At 39.5% G+C, this 25355-nt stretch overlaps 1 protein-coding gene across 12 annotated transcripts in view; it reads right to left on the minus strand.

The window, feature by feature from the left end:
* The window catches only part of Slc8a1 (solute carrier family 8 member A1), a 459309-nt gene that overhangs the window by 83345 nt on the left and 350609 nt on the right, over positions 1-25355 (minus strand). For 10 of the 12 annotated variants that reach the window (XM_041631001.1, XM_041631012.1, XM_041631009.1 and 7 more), the window contains one exon: positions 8020-23844. In XM_041631001.1, the coding sequence (XP_041486935.1) occupies positions 23468-23844 (377 nt within the window). In that variant the 3' untranslated portion in view covers positions 8020-23467. Of the gene's footprint in view, positions 1-8019; positions 23845-25355 lie in introns of those variants that run through there. The other 2 variants (XM_041631004.1, XM_041631003.1) reach the window with 1 other exon arrangement.

Raw genomic sequence — 25355 nt, forward strand, 5'->3', positions numbered from 1 at the left:
AAGGCATGAGATTCCATTATAGATGGTTATAAGCCACCATGTGGGTGCTGGGAATTAAACTCAGGACCTCTGGAAAAGCAGCTGATGTTCTTAAATGCTGAGCAGTCTCTCCAACACTGCCCCCCGGCAGCTTTTACATGGGTGTTGTGAATCTGAACTCAGATCCTCTTGGTGGTAGAGCAAACACTTTACTGACTGAGTCATCCCTCCAGCCCTCACATTTTCTTAATTCAGCTTGCCCATTGGTTTAAGCTATTGAAATGAGTTTGAAATCATTTTTGGTATAAATATGTCCTTTGTCATATTTGAGACATACTAAAAATGATTTGTTTTTTATCTGAAACTCAAATTTAGCTGGACATCCTGGCTTTTGCTTTATATAACCTGGCAATTCTAAAAAGCTGAAGCTTCAGTTTTATTTTCTGAACATATTCTGTATAAACAGGTAGAGCAATTTGGTAAAACTGATGACTTCCACCCAAAGTCAAGGAAGAATTCCATATTGTGGTAGATGAGAGAAGATGCAACCAACTGGCTTATGTGGTTTCTATACTCTCTTACTAATATTTAACTCCATATTATTGATTATGCAAAGATAATAGTCCATTAAGTGTTTCTGTATATTGATGGATCAAAAGATCATTGAGTATTTCATCTGCTGTGCTGTGTCTGCTCTGAGCAGATTCCACCCTAAATTCTCGTGTACAGTGACTAATGCAAAACAATTATACTTAAAACACTTTGTCAATTAAACATGTTATTCCTCAGATATTGTCTGATATGGTGTGTAAGTGATCATCTGTTACCTTGCCAGATAGGGAGAATGAATACCAAGTGTTAGCAATAACCCACTTGCTGTAGATATAGAGTCCCGATGTCATTACAGGAAAATGAGGAAGACAGCATACACATTTCCTTCAATGGCTCAGAAATGCTGCAGCTTTTCCACGGGGCTCTTCAAAGGTTTCTATGTAATTATCACCCCCAAATAATGCATCAAGTGTTTCTCAGTCAAAGTAAACAATTTGTTTCATCTTCTGGTGTATTGCAGTAAAAGCATAAAAAGAATTATGAGAAAGTAATATAAATTATGAGAGGATAATATAATTTTCTGAAACTAAGTACTTAGATTTACTGTGGAAGAGATTTATGTGAATTTAATAAAACCAGAGATTGCAACTTTAAAAACTCTATTGCATGTACTTCTCATATTTTTGCTTGTGAGTCCTAGCCTTTAATGGCTAAGCCATCTCTCCTGCCCTATTACATTAAATTCTTCTGGAATGCAGTGTATCAGGTGTTTGTGGACCAAAACCTAATCTCTGTGTTTCACAATTTTCCCCTCTGGTGGGAATGTTAGGCTTGACTTAAGATATTTTTGACATGTGAGACTATAAAGAGATAAACCCTTAATATAAGGATTACTTCTCTTCTGTATATATCAGAAGTTTGGTTCTGCAATCACACAGCTTTCTGGGACAGGATACTATATTTTGCATAAGCACAATAGTAAAAATAGTATGTCCAGGGATGTGTTAGGACTTTGGCACAGTAAGGATGGCTGCTGCTGACACTCTGGGAGGATACAGATCAGCAGTGGAATGCTTACTGAGCATGCGTGAGATCCTGCGTGCAATCTCCAACATGCTACTGATGACACCGCACAGGTATCTATGGATAGGAGAACAAAATATTTCAGGGTCATGTCTTGTAGCTGTTCCTATTTCTGTCCATTTTAACATTTAGTGTTTTCTAGGGCTGAATCTCTTTGGCTGTGAGTGAAACCAATGGTTAGATGAGCAGCCTATGGGGTCAGGCTGGCCCTTTTGCTGACTTATCATCGACTAGTCATGCCGTAATAAGGACCTCTTTTATCCTTCAGTCTTTTAATTTTGAAAGATGGAGATAATATTACTGGGCTGAATTCTTGGATACATGTGTATGAAGTAAGAGGACATCTGTCAACTATCTAGCAGTGGTTGTCTTTATATTGCTATTATTGTTTATAATACAGCTATGTAGCAAAAGTTACCTGGGAACTTTGACAGATTTCACACAATTCTTTCGTGTGTGTGTGTGTGTGTGTGTGTGTGTGTGTGTGTTTGTGTGTGTGTATGTGTAGGCTAGAGGTGAACCTTCTGTCTCTTTAAGAGATATACTTCTTACATTTTAAGACAGGGTCCCTCAATAAAATCTGGGAGTTACTAACTGGGCTGGACTACTTGCCAGTGAGCCCCAGGGATTGTTCCCATCTTTGCCTCTCCAGAGTTGTGATGTCAAGTACATACCACCATGCATAAATTAATTTGTGTTCGGACTGATATTGAGGTCTTTAATCCATTTGGACTTGAGTTTTGTGCATGGTGATAGATATGGATCTATTTTCATTCTTCTACAGATTGACATCCAGTTTTGCCAGCACAATTTGTTGAAGATGCTCTCTTTTTTCCATTGTATACTTTTAGCTCCTTTATCGAAAATCAGGTGTTCATAGGTTTGTGGGTTAATGTCAGGGTCTTCTATTCGATTCCATTGGTCGACTTCTCTGTTTTTATGCCAATACCAAGCTGTTTTCAATACTGTAGCTCTGTAATAGAGTTTGAAGTCAGGGATGGTAATGCCTCCAGACAATCCTTTATTGTATAAGATTGTTTGGGATCTCACCAAGGCCAGCTGGCCTAGGTCTGAAAAAGCATGGGATAAATCCGGACTAGCTGAACATAGCGGACAATGAGGAATACTGAGAATTCAAGAACAATTGCAGTGGGTTTTTGATCCTACTGCACGTACTGGCTTTGTGGGAGCCTAGGCAGTTTGGATGCTCACCTTACGAGACCTGGATAGAGGTGGGCAGTCCTTGGGCTTCCCACAGGTCAGGGAACCCTGATTGCTCTTCGAGCAGATGAGGGAGGGGGACTTGATTGGGGGAGGGGGAGGGAAATGGGAAGCGGTTGCGGGGACGAGGCAGAAATCCTTAATAAATAAATAAATTTAAATAAAAAAATAAATTAATTTGTGGGTTCTGATAATCAAGCTTGGGTCCTGATACTTGTGTACCAAGTGCAATACTTACCAACCTATCGCGTCAACTCTGTATTTCTTTTTTATTTACTTTAATTTCTTGTTCTTCTCTACCTCACTACTTTATTTTACTTTTGTATATTCTCTGCTGTAACTTTTGCTATTCTCAGTTCTTCTCCACTGTCTTAGACAGTGTCCGAGTCTAGTCAGGCAAGCCATAGCTCTCTATGGATACTGACCAAATGGAACCAATCAGAGCTCCGTCTTCAGAACTGTGATGACAGTGTGTGACCTTGGCTGACACTCACTACATGTCAGCACTCTTAGGACTTTAGTATGTTAACTCCTTTCAAGAATACCACAAGAAAGATGCCATTATTCTTGTTTGAGTTATGAGGAGTGAAGCGTTGGGATAATAAATAGGCTGCTTGTTATTGTGCAATTTAGCAGAGACAAAATCTGAATGCATGCTCTTAATTGTTACTTGCGAATGATCCTCTGGAGGAGCCCAGAGCTGAGAGAAAGGCGATCCAGTGGCTCTGCAGTCTCTCAGGCCTCACCTCACTGAGTACAAACAGAGGCACAGCAATCTCACAAGGTCATCTATCAGATAAAACCTTCAGGCCACCTGCCTACAAAGCGACAGTTCCCTCTATCAGAGCCTGCCTTTCTCAAGTGGAATGATATGCCCTGCTCAGTTGGTCTAAAGGGATCTGACATTTTGTCTATTCTTTCTTGTTTTTTTTTTAATTTTATGTTTTTGAATTCCAAAGATACCGATACTGTCTTTGTTCTTTTGAAAAAATTACACGCTTCTTTTTTTTTCTTTTTTTTTTTTTTTTTAAAAAAAAACAACCTCATTCTTGACCCATATCAGCTTCTTGACAAACAGAACTAGCATCTGTGTTTGGTCCCAGATATCTTCTGACACATGTCCTGTCTGGTTATTTGTTCCTATCGGGAATTGACAAGCCTCAGAGAAGGAGGTTTGAGAGAAGTGTGGATGTTCAATGTGAATTTATGCAGGCATTTGAATCAAACTTTTCAATATTTACAGAACTATGAGGGACCGAGGAGATGCTTCAGTGATTGAAGTCCTTGCTGTCAGCATGAACACCTGAGTTTAGATCCCCAGTGTCCCCACAGCGACTGGGTGTGGCCGTGCATATTTGTGATGGCAGTGCTTGGAGGACAACTGAGGAAGACGCTTGACATAGACCTCTACATATGCACACACATATATGTAGTAGGCAAATACAGCCACTCACACAATCCACATATATGCATATATCAGCAAACACAGAAAATAAAAGGATTTACAAAACTCCGATGTAATGGGAGTCCTTACTGTTGTATAAAACGTGAAACCTCACGGTGGCTTCAGTCATAAAACACAGTTTCTGTAATCAGCAGAAGCAAAGCACAAAGATCCCCCACTGTAATTTCTTACCACGCCATCCCCAAGCTTGAACACTCTCGGAATTAATTAATAACAACGCTTTTGTTTTTGCATTTGTATCTTTGGGTCTTGGCTTCTTTGGGATCAGGCCTTACATATGCTTGGAATTTGTTGGCTAGAGTTTCAAACAGATGGCTGTGTACTTTTTCCCATCTAGGAAACTCGTTTGCTTATTTGTCCTCGCGTTCTCATGGTAACCAAAAGAGGTTGTTCATATTATTTTTACTTACAAAGAAAAAAATTGTGAGCTGTCAGACAGTTGCAGCTGTTTGATGGAGGCTTGACATTTCGTTTTATTTTTCTAGTCTGTGTTGATGGATGCTTATCACACTGCACCTTGTTTTTAGTGACTATTAGAAATAAAAGTGATCAGAAAGGGAGCCATTTCTGTATATTATCCTTAATTATTTTTCACTGTTACAAGAAAAAATAAAATTCCCTTTGATTTCAAATAGTTTGTGATGAAGGTTATTATGATGGCTCAGGTAGATTGGGCATAACTGGGTTGTTTAGATAGCTTCACTATAGGGATTGGTCACCTTAGAACCTGAAAATACTTCAGTGCATTCTACTTTGCAGCCAGTACCTGAGGTATGGAAACACAGCTCTTGCAAAGGATGTGGTTATGTGTAGTAGGGAGGCTGCTTGTTCGTTCCCAGCCGCTTAGGCCTGAAATAATTCCTCAGAAACTGTAATATCTGCAATTCTGTTTGGCCAATAGCTTAAGCATATTGCTATCCAGTTCTTATATCTTTGGCTAACCCATTTATATTAAACTGTGTATTGCCATGGCTGTGACTTACTGGCAAGTTTCCGGCGTGTCTGTCCCCTGCGGCAGCTACATGGCTTCTTCATGACTCCTCTCTCTCTATTTCTTTTCCAGCCAGGCTCTATTCTGTTAAGCCATTGGCCAAAAGCAGTTTCTTTATTTATTAACCAATAAAAGCAGCACATATACAGAAGGACTTTCCACACCAGTTATGGTGCCAAGCAGTGGTTGAGTGTAGACTCACGCAAATTGTGTATGTGCAATGGGGCCACCATTATTCCTCAAAATGGAGTCAAATTTCATTGCCACATTATAGTTAAGTATTATTAAAAGCTAAGTTCAGTGTGTGTGTGTGTGTGTGTGTGTGTGTACATCTATTAGGCACACTTAAAGAATCAACTCTTCAGAAATGATAAAACTAATGCTTCAACGTCGTGTTATGGGGGAACCTCAGAACAAAATATTCATTTGTAAAAGATAATTTCTGCTGTGTACAAGGTCATTTCAGGTTTATAATTGATCCCAACTATGAAGTAACTACTACTGCCTACGACATTTTAGTTGGTACTGCAAGGATGATCTCATAACCTGATTTGTGAAAATAAAATAGCCATTGCTTAATTTAGGAGAGGAATTAGATATAATTATACATAAATATATAAATTTTATTCTCAAATCAGATGCCTGCAGATAAGTCTGGCCGAAGAAACAAGAATAAATATATCTATTCTCTGTGGTTGTGTGAAACTATTGAAGGTGACCTTGGTGAGCTGTTTCCACGGAGACTTCGGTGATGCATACAGAACTTATTCAGTGTTTGTTCCTTTCATGTGGGTGATATAAGTCTTCAAAAACCATAAAAAGTGGGATAATAATTATGCCTTATGATTGTTACTATGGAGATATGTATCAAATCTGTATGGAGTTTCTTTGGCCTGATACAAATATAGCTTAAGAATATATCTAATCTGATCTATTCTATCCAAATGTCTATCTATCTACATACCTACGATAGTTTTGCTGTTGTATTATTTTTTTGTGATTTTATGTCAGTTTGGGAGCTTACTCTAAGCAAATAAAAACTTTCAGTTTTTGATTTCAAAAGGCAAAATAACACAATGATTGCCAAGGTTGAGCTTTAGAGTCAAATAAGTTTGAATCTGAATTTTGATTTGCCAATTAGTGACAAAGGGAGTTTGGCATTTGGGGCAAATACTTGCATTCTTTAAGCTCAAGTTCTCACATGTGTAAAGGACTCCAAAGGGCCAGGGATATAATGTAAATAAATAAAATGTAAATAAGTATACTATCTGGTTGGTAACAAGCACTGGGGAATTTTGGTTACAACCGATGAAGTGAAGACAGTTAATTTAGCCTCTTGGTTCCTTCATCTTTCAAAATGATGACTATTGTTAGCATTAAAGAAAACATTTATTCAGACTCCTGGCAAGGCAGCGAGAAAGACTTACACACTCACGAACAGGACTATTGCCGTCTTACTTTGCAGCAGGATAAAGATATTGAGTTCAACTTTGAATAAAGGAAAAGTGATATTCAAAGCCAAGGTATATGGTGATGGTCAGAGGAAAAAAATCACCTAGAAGGACTTCAGGTCTAAGGCGATTTCTGCTGAATCAGGTCAACAGTATTAGTACAGAAAGTAAGGTAGGGTAAGTTGGGATGAGGAATGTGACCAGACATCAAGGGAGGAAATTTTAACTTAACTGACCCCGTGAATAAAAAAAAAAAATGGGCTAAGAGTGGCTTAGCCTTGTTTGGTTATTAGAACAAGAGATGCCATTAACACTGCGGAGGATGCAAACAGCAGCTATATCTTGCTGAGTGTCACTGTGTGTGGCCCTTCACAAAACCTTATGTTTCCCACGACAGGAAAGAGCAAGTACTACGGTCAGCACCAGGGATCCTGGGAGCTTTACACACAGACTTCTGGGTTCAGAGCATCGCTTTACCCAGGTGGGCGGATGGTGCTGCAAAGTGGCATCCGTAAGTACTGTTCTGTCTTGGCTTAAGTGTGCCTGTATGACTAGCTCTAATCTCACCTTCTGTGTTTAGTAAATATTAAAGATGAGTGGATTAATTAATGAGCCATGGGGAGAAATGCAAGTCTCGGTCGTTTTTAACCTCTCCCGCATTTTCTTCTAATTGTCTATTTGAATTTTAGTTAGTGTTTGATTTGTTTTTGAATATTTATTTTTATCAGTTTGTGTGTGTACGTGCGTGTGCATGTGTGTGTGTGTGTGTGTGTGTGTGTGTGTGTGTGTGCAGTGTGACCACAGAGACCAATGAAGCTGGATCCTCTGTAGGTGCAGATAACACTCTTAACAACTGGGTCATCTCTTGAACCCTAGGGCTTCAATTTTTTGAGGGTACTTATCACCTGCCTACATATAGTAGACATTTGTTGAACGAATGAATAAATAAATGTTGGCCATTAGCTAAAATGTCCCTGGACCCGGAACAATGAATATTTTGATTTTTCTTTGTTTATATTAGTTAACGGAGCCACCCAAAAAGTACATCCAGTTGACAGAATATGAATGACTAATTTACAAACATTTATATTTCAGAGTTAGGAAACATGGTGAGATTAGGGAAACAGTGAGGACAATGATTTACACACAATAAACTAGTTCAGGCAATGACAGCTTAACACGATTAAACAGCACATAGAACATACATGTATGATAGGCATTGCTTTTGATATTGACATACCATCAGTTACACACATAAGAAATATTGCCAGTTACAGTTTGGGTGTGAAATAGATACTTTTTTTGATACGACATTTCAAATTACAATGTATCTCAAGCAGCATGCAGGAAAAGTCACTTATTGTATCTTTGTTAGGACATACTTTGCACCGAACTTCCAATTTTTTGGTAGTTAGATCAAGAATATAGAAACCACAGAAATAATAGTATGGTTGAAATCAGCAGTTGTATTTACTGGCTGAGAGAATTTCTGGTAAAAACAAAATTTTCTGAATTCGTTAACAAAATGCACAGTGATCATAAACATAAAATATATCTTTTCACAATTAATTCTTGTTTATTGGTGATAGAGCAGCTGTAGGAAATTCAACTCTGAGAGCTGGATTTTACATGACAGCAGGAACTAATTCTTCTGTGGGCTCACGTGATCACAACAGAGATGTTTACCATTTGAAATCACGTATTATAACAAGGTGCTATACAAAGATCACAAATATTTGGTGTTTCTGTCTTAACGCATATGATGTGGTCATTCCACAGAGACTAGATTAACAGGCAGTGTAAATCACATGAATCCTAAGATTTTTAAAAATACATTTTATACAATAGGCTTCTTATTTCTTCACTAGCATTTTATTTTGATTTTTTTTTTTTGTCTTTATAATTAAAGTCCTTAGAGAAACTAAGAGCTTCTGGCTCATGCCAAGAAAGTCAATAGGACTGATATTTCCCACAGGAATATGGCTGAGTGTACATTGAATCACAGTCAATAACGCAACATCTAATATAACAGATTATTTAAAAAATTCAAATCAAGTCTAATTATTTTAAAAGACATAAGTCTGAACAAAACTGTAGTAATCAAAATTTTATTTACAAAACACTTAAATATATAGTTTAATGGCTAGTTCTCGCTAACTGCACAGATTAAATTGGCTTACACAGTCTCTTAACTTTCTGTGCAAAATTGGTAGACCTCTGAGACAACGAGTATGGAGTGGTTGGCTAAGAAAATTAGACAGTAATTTCTGTCCACTCAACGTTCTTTGAAGAGAAATGATTTAATGATTTCTCTATAAGACAAGAATCGTCATTAATGTTGGCGTGTTTAAGGTCTCCAAATGCAGCCTAGTGTGATGCAAGAATTTGAGGAAAAGACTGATAAATACGCCACCAAATTTTCAGATTCAAATATAGCTTTTTTTTTCTAAGAATTATGTGTATTACATCGGCTTAAAATATTTCCGTTGGTCATTGGAAACACAAAAAGAATTCATTTTCAAAAGATAGGTGATGGAGTGAGCATTCTTACAGTCACATTCATAATACAAGAAGTTAATCTACATTTTATAGAGCATTAAACAATTTTCTTTGGCAGAAGACTATAAATAATTTCCTTCACTTCTAACATTTCAACGAGGCCATTTTTTTTTTCCTTGTGTGTGGTCACTATTTCAGGATAATAGTAGAACACCGCAGACATAAGAATATTTAATGAGCACAAACTGACAGCTATTTTCAAATAGTATTGATCCATTGATGCTGGAGAAGGTATTTTACATAGCGTTTTCAACAGTACGTCTGACGATCATAATTGTAATACAGTTAGCAATCATGCGCATGTTGACTTTTCTTCCCCCCCCCCCCACATTTTATCTCTGAAGCATTGACAGAATACACTAAAAAGTTTCTGATTGCTAAACATTTTGCTTCCCCCACAGAATTACTAACTAGGGTGTGCACACCTTTGTGTATGTGTTGTGTGCTGAAAATGGCAATCTTTATACATTTGATTCGTTGGCCTGAGAAGCTCAAAATTGAAAGATGCAGTTAAGTTTCCATCGCTATTATCACTGCCAAACCACCATGCAGTGGATTCCCAGTGGGACTGAGCTATTTAAAACACAGTCTTGAGCAAGGGCCATCTCCAGGTTGAGCTGGAGGAATGTGAGGATTGCTTACACTCGCCCGTGCTAAGATTGCCTCTAATTTTGTCTGTTTGGCTTTCCACCTCCTGCTCTTTGTCTTTGAAGGTTATTTGGATCCCTTACACTGTGAGTACATCATCTGGACAGACTGTTCTCTACTCTTCAGCATGTGTGTGTATGTGTGTGTGTGCGGGGGGTGTTGGTTGCGGTGCTCATGTCTTCTCCAGAGAAGAATTCATGCGTGAAGACACGCCAGCCTGTTCTATAGGGATTGCCTGTTATAATTGCTCAGGATGAGCTCAGTTTACCCTTAAATCATTCACCAGCTTTATTCCCTGGGGGAAGAAATGCCACTGGAGGCATGAGACAATTGTGGATTAGTTTCCAACTGGAAATCTCTCTCTTGCCTGCCCCATGGAATGCTGCCAGTGGCTGAGCAGCGTTTTGTGCATATATACAACAGCCATTTCCTTTTCTGGTCCTTGTTTAGAGAGCCATGAGTGTCTCTTTGCTGTGAGCATTGTGCTCTACAAAACTCCCAGAAGAGCCCCGGGAAGTCCGGTTACAATCACAGTTGTGTCAACGGTGGTTATTATGGCTTTTGGGAAAGAGACTTGTCTTGTACCATTAACCTGTGACTATCACCGGGAATAGTACTGACAGGCAAATCTGCTTATGGTTTTAAAACAATCATCTGCTACCTTCTCATGCCCGAGCCTTTTCCGTGTTCTCCGAAATAAGGGTCTTTCATTATCTAACTGTTTTCCTGCTCTTTTGCAATTCAAATCCATGATTATTTCAAGGCTTTGGGATTGGAGCGAAATAAACAGTGCAATGGATCGTGGAGCAAGGAGAGATGCTTGGCAATTTCACCTGGGAAGCTTCCACCATAGAGGTTTCCAAGATGGCTTTCAACAGTCAGAGAGGATAGCAAGGCTTTGGATCTTAGTGACAAATTTGAGTTAATTGCACAGAATCGAGCTTAGGCCTTCTGCTGCAAATATTATATTCCAACTCTGCAATGGTCTTAGTGGCGAGGTGACTTGTGAGCAAGACTTTGATCGTGAGTAAAAGAGTGTTTAAGTGGAGATGCAGGGGAAGATGACTGAGACCAAATGGGCTGTGTTTGAACTGGGGATACAAGAAGTCAGGTGCATTTGAGAGGAAGAGGACAAGAGGGAAGTCATCAATGCCAAAGTACTCATCACTCCCCACCCCACTCCCCGTAGCAAAGGGACAACCTACACTCAAGCTTTGGCCAGCATCAGTAGACACACACAGCTTCTTGAATTGCTTGAAAAGCAGGGACAAACACGTGGTGGGTATTTTAAATATTTAAGAGTGTCGGGTTAGATTTTAGAGGACAGATGGACACATGCCCACACTTACACGTGTAACTCACTATCTCAGTTTATCTTTCTAAGACATTCTTATCTGCTAAGTGACCTGAGTATTCAGCACTCCAAGGCCAGGAAGAGAGTCTTGAAAGTTGACCCCAGGCTACCTAGAGTGATGATGTCTATGCAGTCTGTTGTTTCCCAGCTTTTTGCGCCCTGTGGCTTGTTTTGAAGCAGCTTCCCACTCCTCAGACCAGAAGACATTGATTCAGCAGGACATAGGACTGCCACAGAATAGTTCAAAATTAAGGATAAAACCAGCGCTAGTGAAGCAACCAGGAGAAAGGTTTCCTAGGCTGTCCATGGCTGCTCAGGTAAAGAATATGCACGGCTGTATTTTAAAAGAAAGACTCAGGGAAGAGAGGCTTCCTGAAGTCCCATTACAAGGGGGGAAAAAAAGCAATTGTGAGGTTAGTTCTCCTTCAAATTGAATTCTAAGTCTGAGTTATGGACTTTTAAACCACACGTCTGAGTCTGTTGTACTGAGAGGCAGGCTGCCATTTAAGCCCTTAAGCTTCTTTCTGGGGGAGCAGAGTTAAACAGGGGGTGACATTGATCATCCTTGGCCATACAGAACACTGTGTGGATCAATGGTTTTGAACTCCAGCATGCATTAAAACAATCCAAAGAGCTTGTTAAAACCTGCAGCATGGAGCCTAGTCCTGGCATATCTCATTTACCAAGGGATGGGGTCTCTAGTGGGAGCAGCTGATTTGCATATTTCCCAGGTTTCCTTGTCATTGCTGATGCTGGTTGGTTGCAGATCAAACTTTGAAGAATCGCTGTAGTTGCTTATTCTAAAACACTAAATATAGTTAGCCATGTCATCCGAATCGGATTCTCACAGCAAAGCTTTGCCATGTGGGGAGGGGAAGATTAATGTTGAATTTTCTCTCCTGAAACCCATCAAGTAGTAAGGGCTAGATTCCACGGGTGTTGGTTTAATTAGAGAAGAGTTTTAGGTTTAGAAAGTTAGGCATACATCAGTATATACAATAAACATGTTCATAAAATATAATTCTATGCGCTGGCCTTCCTGTGTAATTTTCTATGTTATTAAGTGTAACACCTTAAAAGTCCATTTCTAGAAAATTCTACCCTCTTTCTTCATATAATATTATTTTAGTAATAACATAAGAGTTCTCTTCTGCCGCTTAGGCGACAGTCACCTTATCAGTCCAGAGTAATTAACACAGCCACTAAATTTGTTCACAGTTTCTTGGCTGAGCACAAACAAATGAGTTGTTGATATTTTCTTAGTAAAACCTTTGTGGAAATTTGTTAATCCCAAGAACTCCTGAAAATGAATGAACAGGGAAGGTTTCAAGGGACCTTCTGGGGCTTTCAGGTGAGAAAGAGTTAAGGTGGACAAACTGTCAGCAGGCATAATTAGAGACTGCAATTTGTTTGGCTGGAAGACCTGGGTCAGCTTAGGAGGCGGGGCTCTGGCAGGGAGTTGAAGAAGATTGACAAGAATTTGTGTGAATGGAAGGAAGTCTAAGTTCATTGGGAAAAGGGGGTTCTCTTCCTTAAGCAAAGAGCTGCCTTTGATTGACAGTACAGCTAGGGTTGCTTAAGGCAGGCAGCAGCAGAAAATGCCTATAGAGCATCTTTATTTTTAAAAAGATGAACCTCCCCCTTTTTCCAGTTTACTATTTCCTAATCAAATCTGAAATTGAGGTCAAATTTGACATAAGGGAATCATTGCAATTTAAAATGTGATGCATTTGCTGCAACTGAACAGCAGCTCTGGGTGGAAACGTAAATGAGAAGAGGAAGGGTATTTTTATCCCCAAGCAGCAGCTACAGAAATTATTGCGGTAGTAACAAAAATATTACCCATTTAAATTTCTTCTCTCTATGTTGAGGCTCACAAAGCCACTTCATCTGTTGCCATATGTCAGTAATGTTTGGTTACTCTTCCCCCCTTACAAATTTGGCTTTGTGGTTCAGGACTAATAAAGTTGGAATGCGTTCCTTCCACTAATGTTGAAATAGTTTTGTCATTTCTTAAGACATTCCTTCAAGAGAAAGCTTACATTCATTCCACAAAAATATTCTCTTTTACATAAGCAGAGGTCTGTTATTTTTTTTCCTGTCTTTCTCTTGTGAAAATGTCTACATTCTTCTTCTGTGTTTTATGTGCAATTTCAGATCACCAATGAAGTATTTTGGCTGTGGCAGTCCAGGTAATTGCTACGGTTATGGTTTAAGAAGTCTTTTTTTATGAAATCTTTTGGATTAGTCGTTTCTCCATAACAAAGAGGGTATTGAAAAGACAATTGCATCTGTAGCAAATGATACCCTTTTTTCATTTTGCTGTAGAATGCTTGTACCCTTAATAACCTTGGAAAGGGTGCTGCTGGCCTCTGGACAGCTTGTTTATAATTTCATATAGTTTAGTATAAAACAGTGTTGACAATCTCTTTCTCCTATCTGTTGGGAAGCCTAAGGAATGCAAAACAAAAGTGGAATTGTTATGAGACACTCTGAGAATTAAAGGTCATCCTTAGAAGAAGGATGGATTTGTCCATAAGAAGGACACGGAGTTAAGTCCACTCTAATCTTTCAGATGCTTCTTCAAATGGAGGAAACTTCCCACTCCCTCCTCTCAGGGAAAAAAAAAGCCAGTCCTATACCCCAGCAGTGTACAAATAATTATTGTAAAATCAATTGTTACATTCCCCCCAGATGCATGGGGCTCAATTGACTTGGCACTTGTTTTGATAATCGAATACAAGGAGAACTGATTGGCATCATAAAGCATCTTTAGCCTGTATTTACAAGAGGAGGGAACAGGAAGCTACTGACCACATGGGTGGGGCTTGATGAGTTCTAAAAAACAACATGAAAGTATCATCTCATCTCTCATGTAGCAATGTGAAGATTCAAACCCAGAGAGATCTGAAGACTCATAACTTTCTGAAACAAGTGATCTATCTGCCCTTCCAAAAGAGAAAACCTTCAAGTCTCCTGTCTGATGATGACTGGGCAGTCAAAGGAAGAGAGCACTGTATGCTCAGGGGAGAAGCTAAGGCCCTCTTCTTTAGAGGCTCAGTTGACTAGGAATGGAGTTTTAGCTCAGAGAGGAGCCAGACTCTCCAAGTCAAGAACATTCAGTGTTTGTGGTTAGTAGAAAGAACTTCAATAATGACCAACCTGTCCAGAACTTGAAATGCTAACAGAGCAGTCTCACATGGTGATTGGCTCATAGAAGACTCTGGAATGTGCTATTTAAGTTTGAATCCCTTCATCTTGATGGTGAAAGACAGAATGTGAAATTAAGAAAATCATTATTTCTACTTTTTAAAGGGAAGTTCTTTGATCACTTTCAGAATGACCCTATTAAATATTCTCACATTCATAAAGCATCCTTAGACCAAAATGAAAGATTAATTTAATTAGAGGACTGTAATTGGGATCTGATTAAATTCAGGGCCAGTGTTAATTGTCTTAAATCATCCTTCCTTTAATGTCTCATGTTACCTTATGATTCTTAACATTTTATCAGAATAAGGGCTGGAAATTTATGAGATTGTGTCAGAAACATAAACTCTGATTTTGAAACTGCTCCACTGGCCAGACTGAATTATTATTATTTTTTCAAGTTTGAACTGAATGTAATGTCTGTGAATGATTGTGGATGGGGCTTTGTTAAACTGGCTAATTTTCTGCCTCTCTGGCTTAACTTGTGTCTGATCCCTTGTCAGTCTTTAGTCATCCATTTGCTGTTTATCTAGCTCCACCCATCCTTACCATAGCTGGTTCATGAGCACAGCATTAACTCAGAGACAGGTAAAATGACATGCGCTTTTGTTCAAAGCTTCTGGTTCAACCAGGATGGTACTTGGCATTCTCCTGCCCCTACATTATACGTTCTGAAACAGCTGTTTTTTTTTTTTTTTCCCCTGGCAGGATTTAAAAAGACAGGAAGTGAAGACCAATGCTCTGTGTCCTCTTATAGAGAACATTTCATTGGGGATAGTATAAATGTAAACTTACAAAGACGGGCAAGACATCAAGACAGCCCAACAAAAACCGGTCCTCCTGTATAGCCCAATAGCCTGTGCAAAACATTCCTTTCTTTTGTCTTGATTTCAACAAATCATTAAATATTTTAAACTCCTTTAAAGACACCCAAAATAATTCTGAATTTTTAAAATAAAACAATTCTAAATTTGAGGTAAAGACAGAATTCTGCTGGCCATGAAGCTGATGTTGATTAGTGGAAGTTCTGAAGCAGTGTGAAATGAATCCGAAGTAGTCATAAAGCGATCTTTCTTTTCTTTTAACAATGACATGACCACTAGAGTCGGTGTGTCAAAGTTCCTATAAGATACCCATGAGAGCAGGAACTCTGTTCTTGGAGTTTTGAACAGAAACTTGAAAAGACAAAAAAGTTTTGATGACTTAATGATAACAATTGTAAATGAATTCCAAAGGCTTTGCACCTGTTCAATCTCATGCCTTGCCCTGAGAGGGCTCCCTGGAGAAGCCTCATGCGCAACTGGTTGGCCGGGCTAGTAAGATTTTGGAGGGGAAATGACAGAGACAAGACAACCAACAGACGTGAAAGTTGGAACGTTGGCTCTGTTGTAAATGTCTAACCTTAACCTGAGCCAGTGAAAGATCCAACAGGCTGGGGATATAGTATATCAGTGGACAGGATGGATGAGACCCTCCTCTGTATCTCCCAACATGCAACCAAGCTGGGGATAAAGTATCAGTGGACAGACTGGATGAGACCCTTCTCTGTGTCTCCCAACTGTAGGACACATTTCTAGAAAATATTAACTGACACGGTTGCCTGCCTGCTTGATACCATCTCTTAAGCAAAAATACAAAATCCCATCCTATTTTAACTTCCAGAATTTGATCTTGGTCAGATTTTTTTTTTTTTACAAGAACTGTTTTTGAGACTCATTCTCAAAGGCAGAAAGAACCAAATAAGTCCTAAAGGCTTCCTAGCTGAAATACTTGCTAAATAAAAGGAATAAAAATGAATTTATTTTTTTAAAAAAATATTTTTGCACCTTTTTTGGGGAAGGATACTTGTTATTCTAAACATCTCTCAAACAACTTGAAATGTACACCTTTACCTTTAGAATAACACTCCCTTTTGTGCTTTGTTCCACTTATGAAAGAGATATGATGTGAAAGGAACTAACTTGACATGAATTTCTGGGCAACCATAGATAGATATGTAGGATGCAGTTCAGGCTATTCAACATGTGAAATTTATCTTTGTTTTTAATGTACATATCTCTATGGTGTGGGAGAAAAAGGAAAGAAGGGAGTCACTGATTGAACAATGTCCAGTTTCAAGAAAAAGAATCTTGCAATTAGTAATTTAAACCTTCTAAACTTGTTTTTGCACTGGTTAAAATGCACACCTTTGGTAGAAAAAAGACCAAATGCAACATTCACCTTTGTTGTACCCTAAAATGCTGGTTCTTCTGAAACATTTAACTACTGGTAGATCTGTCTGGACCACATGTTATTGGGGCTGACTCAAGTCCAATAGCCCACCCTATGTATTGATTCAACATTATAATTAGTCTTGAAACCTTAGTAACAATATCAAAATGGAGTCATCTTTTAAAAGGGAGAAGTATTAAGTTACCAAGATGAGTAATTTAAAAACATTATACATTTTAAAATGTAAGGGAATTATTGAAAATATTTTTATGAGATATCTGCACAGCTCTAATGTATTCCACAAAATAATTCAATGACATGGAAAGTATGCCAAAAGCATACTTTTCTTTAGTTGTCCAAGCCAAAAGCTATATATGCCCAGCTTTGACTTTCATATCAAACATGAGAATGAGTTTAAATTATACAGTTGTCTCAGGGAAATGGAAATCATTCTTACTTAAAGGTAATGAGTTTCAAATATCTTAAATAAGGGTAATATGTGATGAAATCCTACTTAACACATTTTCTTTATGCCAAACTGTTTCATTTAAAAAATATAATCTTGTCAAAGGTATAGTTAATTCTCACCCATATCATTATTTTACCTTTACAACTTGGTTCTATGAGCATTATGGCAATGCAGGATAAAAAGTTCCCAAGATTTTTCACTGGGATATTCTTCAAGTCTAATGTTTGCTAAAATGAATTTAGCAATGTAGGGAAAGATTCACAAAGAATCTCATTTTTTTCACAAAAGCAGCCATTGTGATCATATGATTCTTATCATGGATATGCTATCTATTTTATTTCTTCAGTGAAATATTTTGTGAAGCAGTTACAGACTTGGTTGAATTTAATAGATTTAATACATAGGGGTAGTTATTTTATTTGGAAAAATCTTCAGGATTATGATCTTCACAATAGAGGTGGAACATTGCAAATCAGCAACCATATAAATATTGCCTTCTTGTATAACTGATCTTTGTTCCATATTTGCAAGGGAGTCTAAGAAATAGTTCTATAGATTATAAGATCACTAGCGGGGTACTGGTAGAAGGCTGTATAGTCAGTCATCCTAGTAGGTAACTTTCCCTTCCTCAAGTACATTTTTTTAGATTTGGCAGAGTATACCTGTCTTTGCAACAAACAAATTATTAGGGTTGGACTTTGTGAGTTAACTCCTAAAACAGATCCAGTAACCCTGAAGTTTGGTAATTTCTTTCTTGGTCTATTTGGTTTTTAATGTGAATTTTCTTACCCATTGCATTCCTGAAACACACTAACCAGTGAAGCACTTGGGCCACTCATATTTCTTAGAGTCATATGTATTTTTATGTGTTTACATATGACAGTTTTAGAGAAACTCTGCACAGGGCTTGGGGACATATGTCTTGCTGTTCTTTCCCACTCTTACAGATACTGAATGAATAGGCTGGGAGATGGACATGGGGCATGATAAATACAACCCAAGAGATATTAATGAGCTAGTATGTAACTCTAGGGTACCGCAGAACCCAAATATTTGTAGAGATAATACACTTTGCTCTAAAATCTGTTGTCTTTGTGAAAACTAGTCATCTTTGATTTTTCTAGGACAAGTTTGCTCCCAGAAGAAAAACTCTCGAGCATGAGCTTTCCCCTGCTGCTGAGAGGTAACAGCAGGCATCATGAAGTTTACTGAACGTACTAAGAGTGGTTGATGGAAGAATGGCAAAGTTGGGCAGTATGGAAAGGAAAGCCTACAGTATGAAGTGATGCTCTTTACAAAAAGTAAGTGCATCAAGAATAAGTAATGATCCGTAAACGTCCCTTGAGACAAAGAAATCAGAGAATGTTTGACAAAACTGAAAACTTGGAGATTCTCTAAGGGCATCCCTTTGGACATCTTGGCAGGCCGAGGCAAGGTCACAGCAAGTTGGATACTTACCAATGTGTTTTTTTTTCATGTCTCTTTTGTGTGACACACCACTTATTTACCAACTGACCATCATACTTCCAAGTTTTTGCCAAGAGGCATGGTTATTATAAAGAATGCCAGATTATAGCTGTAAGTTAGGATGCACAATGTCAGTGGTGAAATGGCCACATGTTCCTAAACTCATGATGGTGCAACCGCTACTTGCTCTGGGTACAGTTTCCCAAGATCAGAAAAGGAAAATTAAAACCAAGAGGCAGATTCCACATTTTTAACTCAGAAAAACCAAACCAAAACAAAACCAAAAAAAAAAAAAACAAAACAAAACAAAAACTAAGTAAGTCTTAATGAAACTGAATTAATTGATTTAAAAAAAGAGGGGATTTCTAATTCCTTCTACAAAGCTGTCGGGTATGAGAGCAAACTAGCCCCTCTCACTTGATTTTGATAGGTCAAGGCCAGGAATGTGGGCACACAGCGTTTCTAATGGCGAAGCCTGGTGTGGAAAGGGCAATGGACACAATGCATTTCTACTTGTTTGGAGATCACCTCTTGGGGAGGGGCTGCTTATTAGATGTGAGCTACCTGTCCATCTTGCAGGCTTGTTTCAGACAGCTTATTTGTATTATAATCTTATATTTGAAAAGCAAGAGCAACAAAAACTTGGTGCACTTATGCTTTAGAGAGCAAGATTCTCTGAAATGGTCATGGTTGGAAGCACTGAATCAGAACCTGTGAACTAATGAGTGCTTGCTCCTACGCACTTGAGAGTCAATCAGCCAGAGAATTTTGTGGAAGTCTATTAAATGGTCAAGAATCCTCACTATATTACTCATTTTTGCTCTTTATTCAAGAAGTAAACACTGGCTGCCAATGTTGTATAAAATTAAAGATCAATATTCAGAAGGCGTAATCAATTCTTTGATTCAAGAAGAGTGTTTAAATTGTACCTTATTTCCTCCCTCCCTTGAAAATGTGCCACACAGGCCCACAGGACGCTGTAATGAAAGAATTTGTGGGAAATAAGATGCTCAGATGAACAGAGTCATTTACATGCAGCTAATGTCCAGATTCTACCACAGTAAGAGGGTACTAGTTCTTTTCCTGCAATTCTCATTCTATGCCGGGTCACCTCTTCTAGGCTCTATCGATTGTTTGGGAAAGGAAAGTCAGGAACATATAATGCATAAAACCAGAAGTTAATAACATAAAACATAAGCCGTACTAGGAGCAAGAAGAAATACAATGCATGATACTAAATGAACGATTTGCTTGTCCCTTGGGAAGTAACTGTACTTCCAATATCCATTGTGATGGTCTGCATGATTTAGTCTAATGCACTGTGTGCTAAAAGTTGCCCGGCAATAATAGTTTATGAGTCCATGACCTTGGATGCAGAAAGCAAGAAGATCGAGCTAAACTAAAAGGTGAAAAAATGGTGACAGCAAGGCACACTTAATGTTGATCACAGTGTCACAGGACAGACAGACACTCTGACTCCATGTGCTGCTCTTGGGACATTTAAACGAGAACACTGTAGGTCCAAAGAGCTGACATTTGCATGACCTTGAATTCTGGCTGTCTCCTTTCCTGTGGATGAGGATACCAATTGCACAATGATACCTTGTTGGTCTTTATTTCTTCAAAACATGAAAACAAACAACGGACAATGAGAAGAGGCATTCCCCAGTACAGAACGAAGACTGGAGCCCATGGTAAAGAGAGGAATTCCCCAGTACAGAACGAAGACTGGAGCCCATGGTAAAGAGAGGTATTCCCCTGTACAGAATATGCTGTGCCACTAGTGATGAAATCACAAACAATTAGAAACTTTATTTCTTTTTCGTGTCGACAATGTGTACCAATTCCAAGGAACAACACTGTTAGTGCCTGTTCCCCTAAAGTCGTGCACAATACACACAAAATAAAATAATAATCAAACAAATAAAATGAAATCATTTTACACATAATAATTAACAACCCTGAACATCATATTTTCCCTACAGCATGAAGACTGAAAAGGCAAACAAACCAAAATGCTTGAACTTGAAACTGACCAACAGCAAGAATTTCTTGGGAAGGTCTCGGTGAAAATTCGCTGCAGGGTGAAAATTCGCTGCAGGATTATTGACATTCCAAAGATGGAACGTAACCAAACAGAAACAAAAACAAATCAAAAACAGTGCAAAACCTTTCTAATATTTTTAACCATGTATATCCTTGGACTGCATTTACTTAGTAGTTCTAGGCTAGCTTTCCACGTTTAAAATCTAAAATAAAGTTAAAAAAAACAAAAAAACAAAAACAAGGTGGGTTAGAATGTACCTCTGTGGGCCACCAGTGTCACCAATATTGGCGGGCTGCAGTATATTGTGATGGAAAGGAAGCAGTGCCACATAGATAAAAACTGGTTAACCGGGTCTTCTCAGTGATTCCGGTCACCACCATGACTACCCTGCTTGGTCTAAAGTAGGAAGATGAACGAACCTGCAAGTCGGCCAAGGTGAAAGAGTACTGTTCCAGAGTGAAACATTACATTTTTCTAAGAAAAAAAAAAAAGTGAGTATTTGGTCAACTGCTTTTGTTGTGCAATTTTTTTTTTCTTAATGTGATTGGGTTAAAAAGAAGTCATAATTATCTTTCTCTTGCAAGATAAAACTGTCTCAGTATGGTTAGGTCAACTCATACTATTTGAATAGGGATCCCATTCACTCATACCTCCTGGGGGCAGGAATCTGGGCTACCTTGGTCACTGGTCAGCTACCAGGAAGTAGTATATTACCTACTGAATGGGTAACAATTATCTAACTACGAACTCAGTGACTAAATGTGTATTAAATAATGGACAGCTATGATCACAGTGGAAGAAGAGAAAGGAGGTCTCAGAAACATTTATTTCTTAAGTATCTTTGAATCAATAATGCAAAGGGTTATGGAGGTCTCAGAGACCTGTCTGAGAGGCGGGCGAAGAAGCACTGCTTTTGGAATGTCGGGTTTATCTTTGCTCTTTGGTACTTTTGAATAGAAAGAGCTATTTCTTTCAAAGGGTTAAAAAAAAAAAACCTCCCCAGTGTTGTCTTCCTGGAATGTTCCAGTCCCTTTGTGTTATCTCCTCTTCGTGTCATATGCAGTGGACTTCTAAAGGCCCACTGGTCACTCTGGTTTCTTTTCCACTCAGGAGTTGCTAATGAATTCAGGGAGTCTGGACTGGAAGGTGAATGAAACCGGGCTCAAAACAGCCTTCTACAGAAAAAAAAAAAATTAAAACAAGCTAGCACTATCTACCATCTGTGCCAGACAGAGCAGATGCGCAATAAATACCTGGGGGGAGGGGTAGTGTGGAAACGGTGGCTCTAAATGTACAGGCACACCCAAAGTGTCCACTTTTCTCCCCAGCCTTTCTCTTTGGCCTGCCTGAATTAATCATGGGTGATTCTCGGAGGCCTCTGCTATGCCCTACATTGGCTAAAATTCCATGGAGATCTCTGTAGCTCCTCTGTCCTCTCAATAACTTTAATCTCTCCTCACATGACAGTTATTGCTTCTTAGAAATGAATGTGCAGAATCATGAACACTTAGCCATTTTCTTCTTTTATACCTACTAATATTCAAACTCAGTAACAACTCAAAAGTAACAGCTCAGGTAAAAGGAAAACTCGCGTCTTCAATGTCCAATCAACATCGCTGAATGGGAGAACAGTATTTGCTATACTCTACTATATACAGATACGCTTTGTTTTCTTTGTTTGTCGTCCATGCACTGTGTAAAGGGGATCACAACAACATTCCCAAACAGGCACATGAAGGAGGGCAAATGTTCAGTCATGACTGGAACAGGATTGTGCAAGCCATGGATGCCACTGAAAATAAAACTGATTGGAAAAGTCCCAGGCAACAGCAACGTGGGACCTGGACACACGTGATGACCAAAAGGATTATCTATTTTTTTGGGGGGGATGGGGTTAATTTTCCTACTTGCAGGGGATTGGGTGGTGGGCAGGAGGGGGGTCTGGGATGGGATACCTGGGGAATTAGCTGGGCTGGGCAGAATAAGGGTCTTGCTAATCACAGTTCAGAGCTAAAGAGATAAGGATGAAGAGTTCTGGGTGTTCCTGGGAATCTAGGCACATTATCCCTGTACCAGTTGAACGAGAGTGCCAGGCACCATATCCTTAGTCTACTTCTAGAACCATCGCTTCTCCTGGCTCCAGTTCAGCTCCCATGCTTCTCTTCCTCGAGGCAATTCGCCTCTATTAACATCTCGGAGATAAGCATAACATTTTGGTAATAGAGACGTGCTTCTTTCTTCTTCCATGCCCAGATCCTTCCTTAATCCAAAGTAACGTTTAAAGTGTTTGGAGGAGGTGAGGAGAGAATCGTAATGATTTCCAGATTGATCCCAAATCCATACACCTTTGGGTGGATCAACGCTTCCCATAAAGAGAAGGAGGATCCTGGCTCTCCCAACAAAACAAAACAAAATCAAACCAAACCAAAAGCCAACCACCACCTCCCCGACCCCACTGGAAACAAAACAAAGGAAAAACAAACCAAAGCCTTAGCCATTTACAAACTTGGAGAGGGTACAGCCCTCCTAGGCTGAGATGCGAGGTGCACCTGCCTCCATGCCTTGTTCAACACGATGATGCCCTGGGAATGGGAGATGGTGGTTTCTGACTTCCGCCCTAGTACAGAGTATGTTCTTGAAGCTGGATTCCATCAGCAGGTTAAGTGAACATAACAAATGTCAGTCTCCTCTGTTCATTATACATATTTTTTTAATGTATATATATGTATATATATAAATTTACTATATCTGATTGTTCCTTTAGAAGCCTTTTATGTGGCAGTAGGCCTCCAGGGAGGAGAAGAAAATGTACAAGAGCCACAGGAGCACGAACAAGCAAGATGTGAGGAGCTTGGCAGTCCGGGGCCCACCTAGCTCACCTCCTATTTCCGGCCTCCGCCGATACAGCAGCACCCCCACGTTGATGAATGCAAAAATGGTGAAGAGAGTGACGGAGAAAGCTAGCGTGCCAGGGGACACTCTGAACTGTTCCCCGTTGGCCGCATGGTAGATGGCAGCAATGGACCAGGCCACGCCGATTCCCAGGAAGACGTTCACAGCGTTGCTTCCGGTGACGTTGCCTATGGATGCATCTGCGTACTGGTCCTGGGTGGCTGCTACTTTGCTGGCAAACGTGTCTGCAGAGACAAGAAAAAGAGGCCATGGCACTGAGTTAACCTTATACGCACGCCCATGGGGTGGGTGCCTGGAGAGTTTACTGTGTAGTCTATACTCAAGCCCACAGGAGACTTCTGTGGCTTTTTGAGTCAGTCTTCTGCTCAAGGGATGGAGCGTAGATATCAGGAGTCTATAGATATCCTAGTTCTTTGTCTATTGGGCTTGTATGGTAGTTTTTTTTTTCAGAAGTATTCATAGCTCAAGTTATATCAAAATCCAGTGGGGGCCTTCAGAAGACTGACATTACAAGACTCCATCCAGCTGTTCTTGGTCATAATCCCTGGGGTCCAGAAATCTATTTTCACAGAATCCCAAAAGATTTCTAGGTCACTACGCGTTGAAAATGGTTGCTGGAGGGTATTACTAGAATGCTGTATCAGCAGCTATTGCTCACAGATGAGCGAGCTAACATGCCAGGAGAGAGTTCCAAAGATCGGGGAGCAAGTCAGTACAGCACTGAAAAGAATTAGACTGTAATCATAGCTGACATTTACCTAGAACCCCAAGAATAGGGAAGTAGGTTCACCCGTATGACAGTATTGATTGGGATAATGATAACAAGTGATGAAATGAGGCCCAAGGATGACTTGCAGCAGGCATCATGTCAAGATGGTGGATTTGGGGCCTCTGCCTCCTGCCTTCAGGACTCACACTTGTTCACTGCACCAGCTCACCCATTGCCATGCCGCAGACACTAGTAGGTAGCTCTGTTGGCAAGGATCTTCACTGTGCCATTTTGTGAAGACAAAATAGTCATCACTCACTCGAGAGCAAGTTTGGCATAGCAATAGCTTCATTAGCACACAAAGGTCTCCAATCCTCATTTACAATGTACTCTGTGTCCCCGGGTCCCTATTGTTCCTCTGTGGGATGCAGATACTGATAATCACTTTAGATTTGCTGTTTTTAAAATGGGATAGAATATGGGAAATACTGCTTACACTTCTTGGCCAGGATAGGTAGTTTTTTGTTGCTTTGTAGAGACAATAAAGAGAGAGAAATCTAGATTAGTTCACAAGTTGGTATGGGTTGAACTATGGCCTCCCTGGTTAATCAGCTACTCCATGTGTGCTACCTAGTTCCTGATACTGGTGAGATGGCTCAGTGGGTAGTCGTGCTTGCTGTGCAAGCCTATTGATTTTAGTTCAATCCTGGGAACCTATGTACCAACTGACCCCCCCCCCCCCAAAGTTGTCCTCACCTTCTGCATCCATGAGACGGCATAAAGCCCCTCAACACACACGTACTCTCTATTACATATACACTCATTCACACGCACACACTCTCTCACAGACAGAGAGCTGTTTTTGTTGACCCTGTAAATGGTCGTGCACAGCATGTTCATAAAAGATGTTGATAATGGCCCCACTGAATTAACATTTGCGGCTTTAGTGATGGCAAGTGTCGTAGGACCAGCAGTTTCTGGGCGCCCGGCACGCTCTGGCAGGCAAGTAGCCATGTAATAGCTGAA

Source organism: Microtus oregoni, unplaced genomic scaffold, assembly GCF_018167655.1.
Source record: "Microtus oregoni isolate MIOR12 unplaced genomic scaffold, Mior012 000036F_ref0000092, whole genome shotgun sequence".
Classification (NCBI taxonomy): domain Eukaryota; kingdom Metazoa; phylum Chordata; class Mammalia; order Rodentia; family Cricetidae; genus Microtus; species Microtus oregoni.